The sequence below is a fragment of the Colius striatus genome, chromosome 7 (genome assembly GCF_028858725.1).
Source record: "Colius striatus isolate bColStr4 chromosome 7, bColStr4.1.hap1, whole genome shotgun sequence".
NCBI classification, from domain to species: Eukaryota; Metazoa; Chordata; class Aves; order Coliiformes; family Coliidae; genus Colius; species Colius striatus.
In genome coordinates this window covers 12,688,097-12,692,484 of record NC_084765.1, presented here as the reverse complement: position 1 = coordinate 12,692,484, position 4,388 = coordinate 12,688,097, and the positions used below count along the sequence as shown (strand labels likewise).

The 4,388-nt window shown below is 48.5% G+C and overlaps 1 protein-coding gene across 1 annotated transcript; it reads right to left on the bottom strand.

The window, feature by feature from the left end:
* Window positions 1–639: 639 nt before the first annotated feature.
* On the bottom strand, window positions 640–3,598 carry CALCA (calcitonin related polypeptide alpha). Its single transcript, XM_062000110.1, has 4 exons — window positions 3,531–3,598; window positions 2,390–2,485; window positions 1,980–2,111; window positions 640–1,154 (listed from the first exon to the last, which is right to left on the bottom strand). Exons 2-4 carry the CDS (start codon window positions 2,473–2,475, stop codon window positions 956–958), a joined length of 417 nt encoding a protein of 138 aa, XP_061856094.1. The 5' UTR covers window positions 2,476–2,485; window positions 3,531–3,598; the 3' UTR covers window positions 640–955.
* Window positions 3,599–4,388: the final 790 nt, after the last annotated feature.

Genomic DNA, 4,388 nt, shown 5'->3' with positions numbered 1-4,388 from the left:
ACAAGGACTTTTTCTTGCAGTAGAAGGGATTTTTTTCTTGGATAAGCATTAGAAGATAGTTCATTAATGTCAACAGTGGATACTGTCTGTAACGTCAATGCCAGGTTCTTTTTTTTTTTGGAACAGGCCTCTAAGAGATGCAATGCTGCAATAGAAGAACTGTGAGAATCTGTGATCTGATTGTCTCTTAATTTACAATTCACCTACATTATATTGTCTTGAACACAAATATTTTAAAGATATTCAGGTTTTAAATATATGACTCTAGGGACCTATTGTAAAGTAAAAAGGAAAATGTAAAATAACATGAAATTCTTACCTGAAAGTATTCAGTACCCAGTTTTACACAGGATTACACTTCTAGTTTGTTTGAACATGTGTATGAGCCTCTCCCAATTCCTTTACTTCTCAACATCCTTGCTAACAGAATTACATGCATGCCTGATGACACCAGTATAGATCAATGTACATGTACAATTTCAATTTCTAAGTCCTTTCAGCTTTGCTAGAATTACTGGCATTGCCTCTCTTGTGCATTAAGACAACTTGTAAAGTCTTTTTAGCCTTATCTAGAAGTCTCACATTCTGAAACAGTTATTAAACAAAGCAGATCTAATCCTTATAGAAAAATAGGTTTATTGAACAAGTGCATGGGCAAGCACAGACGAAGAGTCTACTCATACATTTAGCAGCCAGAAATGAAGAGCCTCATTTAGATTTTTTTTTAATCAGAGTCTAAGAAAATCATTTGAAATGTCAAGGCAATGCTGTTAATTTTTATTAATTTTCCCCCCTAGCTTGGTATGCATGTTACGTTCTCTGTCTTCCTAACACTAAGTCCACCTCAAACATTCTCTGTCAAAAACAGAATCAAAAGAACATAGCAAAGTTAGCAATCAAAGTTAGATCCACATGCATCAGGTTAAAAAAGGGAAAAGGGGAAAAATAAGCATGTCTAGTTGTTTCCTAGGGGCTCCCCATAGTTTGCATAGCGTTCATGTTCCAGGTCACTCAGCACATTTCGTTTCTTGCCAGGAGTTCCAGCCCCGACGTCAGTGCGAGGGTAAGTTTGCAATTTGTGCAATTCTTGAGACAGTTTGCCCAGAACACAAGTACTCAGACTGGCACAGCGTTTGGAAATGGGTCTATCCAGGCTGCAGGAGGGAAAAAAAAAAAACAAAACACATGCCCAAAGGAAGAGCAAATCTCAAACATGCATGTTCATGCATTTCTTTTCTAGGTATACAGTTACAGTCAGGAAACTCAATTTAAAAACCCTCCACAACACATTCCATGCAAGGAAAGTTCATACAAATGCAGTCAGAAGGAAAATACTGTTTTTCAATGAATTCAACTTCACTGAAAAGCAAGCTCATTAGCCTTTTGGATGACCATACTCAGAGGTCAGAAGTTTTACTTTCCATGTATTCAGCATGCTCCTCAGTCTCTCATACATCACCACCATGCTTTGCAACACAAATCCTGTTAGGATAGTGCAAATGTTCTTGCATGCCTTTGGTCTTCAGGAGAGAGTGGTGCATGCATTAGGAGGAACACCTCCCCCTCTGCCAAGGACTTCCCATGCCCCATGCCTCACAACAGCATGCACTTGCATGACAGAGAATCCAAGAGTGACTGAATGGCCCCTAACACTCCCACTAGGAAGACATACCTTTTGCTGCCATATTTTAACATAACCCCATCATTCAAGCTCAAATCACACTCCACTTTCAATTGTAAGAGACAGGTAGATGCAAGTTAACTAGGTGAAAGACATTCTCTTGATACCAACATTAAGATGTCTCTGCAGTATTGTTCTTTGCCAGTTCAGTGACCACAGAGCCATAATTCCAAGAAACAAAAAAAAAACCCAAAACCCCTTGCCTGCAGAGGATCTGCTCAGGTGGCTTTTGCTAAATATCAAAAAGCCATCACGTTCCCCCCTTGCCCTTCTTCCGCCTCAGGACTGCAGCCCTTACCTGTTCCCCTCAGAGGCTTGCTCCAGCTCTTCTGCTGTCATCTGTATGAACTCTTTCACCAGTGCATTTAATAACCTCCGAGCTTCGTAATCACTGAGCGTCACTCGGTCTGTTATGGATTCCAAGCCAGGTCTGAAGAGACGCAAGCAAAACAAGGGTGAATAAAACCCGGACTGCTGCAGAGAGCAATGCACAGGAGATGGGGGTCTGTCATGTGGCACTGCATGTCATTGGCAGTGTCTTTCACTAGCATGAATACATAAGCCATCCCCATGCATGGTTCAGATATGTAATAAAAAAATAGCATCAAAAGAAGTCATTGTAGTCTATTTTCTCCTAGATCTCTAAAGAACATCAAGTATTTCCATACCATTCCAATATAGCTCTCAGCAACAGGACCAGCTTCTTACCTGACAGGGGCTGCCTGGAAGCTGTCCATCTGGCACACAACCAAGGCATAAACAGCAAGGAAGGACGAAATCCTCAGCATAACCATGATTTCCTCTCTACAACAAAGAGGTACATCAAGCAATGGCTCTTTTCCAACCCTCTCAGTCTTATAAGTTCCACTGAAAGAGGTCATCATTTTCTAGCCACAAGTAGCATAAATACTAACAGCTTGGGGTTTTTTTACTATTACCTTTCCCTTTCCTTACATTATTGGTATTGGGCTTTGGTCCTTGAAATTTTATGATAACTTAGCACTATTACAGAGAATTTTAAAAGTGTCTCTTCAGAGCTGCAGTTCTGTACAGCCATTTGTATTCACTGAGTGCAGACTTTCCCCTAGACTGGTGGGAAATGTGTTCCTCTGACTAACTGCTGCACACAATGTCACAGTCAATGTGTCTGATGTGAACAGGCATAGTTATGGGATAGGAGTCACACAAAAAGAAGAAATAAAAGAAATGTTTAGCGTTTAATATTTTTAAGACTAAAGTGCCACTGTTAGCACTTCACCTGCTTGCTTCTTGGCTGATAGAACATCAATATCCCAGTTCAGATTGCACTGTAAGAATTAAGTCATTAAGTTCCTAAATCTCAATTATTATGAAGCCAGAAAAAGGATGTTAAAACTCAGTCACAAGACAAAAAAATAAATGCAAAAGAGTCTCTAATTAAAGGTACCTCCTTTAAGATATACTCCTTTTCTCACAGCATCGCTGTCTCAGACTCAAACAAGCACATCACTAACTGCCATGTGAGCTTCATTCCTACTGCTCCCTTTTCTTGATGGGGCTCCCCTGAACATCTGCCAAGAGGCATCTGCTACCCCATTGTTCCTGGGCACCCAGCACCCGCACAACACGCAGCAGGGCCCTAGAGAGGACTGTATAGGGAAAACCGTCCTGCCTGCCCAGCAGGCACCCACGTCGCGTCGGCGAAGCAAAGGAAGAGAGCGAGGAGTAACTGTCTCCTCACTTCCTTGACTCACCCCCTTGCACACGCTCAGGTGCAGACAGACACATGACTGACGGCACTAGGGACCCCTCGCGGGAGGAGCGGCAGCTGGGGCTGCCCGGGCCGGGCGCGGCGCGGTGCGGTGCTTACCGGCAGTGCGGAACGGGCGGAGCGCGGGATCAGACGGGGCGCCGCGGAACTGCAGTGCGCGCTGTGCCCACCGCCGCCGCTTTATACCTGCCGCCGCGGCAGCCTGCGTGGGCGCCCGCGCGCCGCCGCCAACCAATCACCGCCGCGGCCGCCCCGCGAGCCCCGGGCCGCCATTGGGAGCCGAGGCCCGGCTCGGTGCTGACGTCACGCCCCGCTCTGTGAGCGTCCCATTCACAAAAATACCCGGCGGGGGGGCGGCGCGGGCCGGCCCGGGGCAGCACAGCACAGCACAGCACAGCACAGCATTCGCATTCCGGTCACACTCACAGTCACACTCACGCTGCGCGGCCCGGCCCCACTCCCCTGTGCGACCGCTCACGCGTGGCGACCTCCGCAGCAGAGGGACCGCATTGCAGAGCGGGGCCGCTCCCTAGCCGGGATTCCTCCCCCGCCCCGCCCGCCCGGCAACCGCTGCGGCTTCAGCGGGGAGCGCGGCTGTAACCTGCCGCCCTCCCGGCGCCCCGACAGCAGCGGGCGAGGGTCCCGCACGGGCCGGGGCCGGGCAGGGCGTGCAGCGATGCATGGGCACCGCGTCCAGAAGTGCCCGCGACCGCCGCCTCTCCGGGCAGGGCAGCGCCGACCCCCGCCCCAGGGGTGCACTCGGGCTCCCCACCCTCGGCTGCTCCTGCAGCGGGACAGGGTGCTTGCGGCTGCCACTCCGCCTCCCCTCGCCAGGGCGAGAAGCCCCTAACACCTGGGAGCAGCCCCGCGGCGGCAGCGCCTAACTCCGCGCTCCTGCAGGAAACCATCGGCATCACCATCAGCATCGTACAACTCTAGGGGCAGGTGCACCGCCTT

Coding starts and splice junctions, on each gene's coding strand:
- CALCA (XM_062000110.1), bottom strand. CDS start 2,475: ATGGTTATGCTGAGGATTTCGTCCTTCCTTGCTGTTTATGCCTTGGTT. Junction 2,112..2,389: donor TTCCAGGCAGCCCCTGTCAG/GTAAGAAGCTGG, acceptor GCGTCTCTTCAG/ACCTGGCTTGGAATCCATAA. Junction 1,155..1,979: donor CAAGCCTCTGAGGGGAACAG/GTAAGGGCTGCA, acceptor TCCCTCCTGCAG/CCTGGATAGACCCATTTCCA.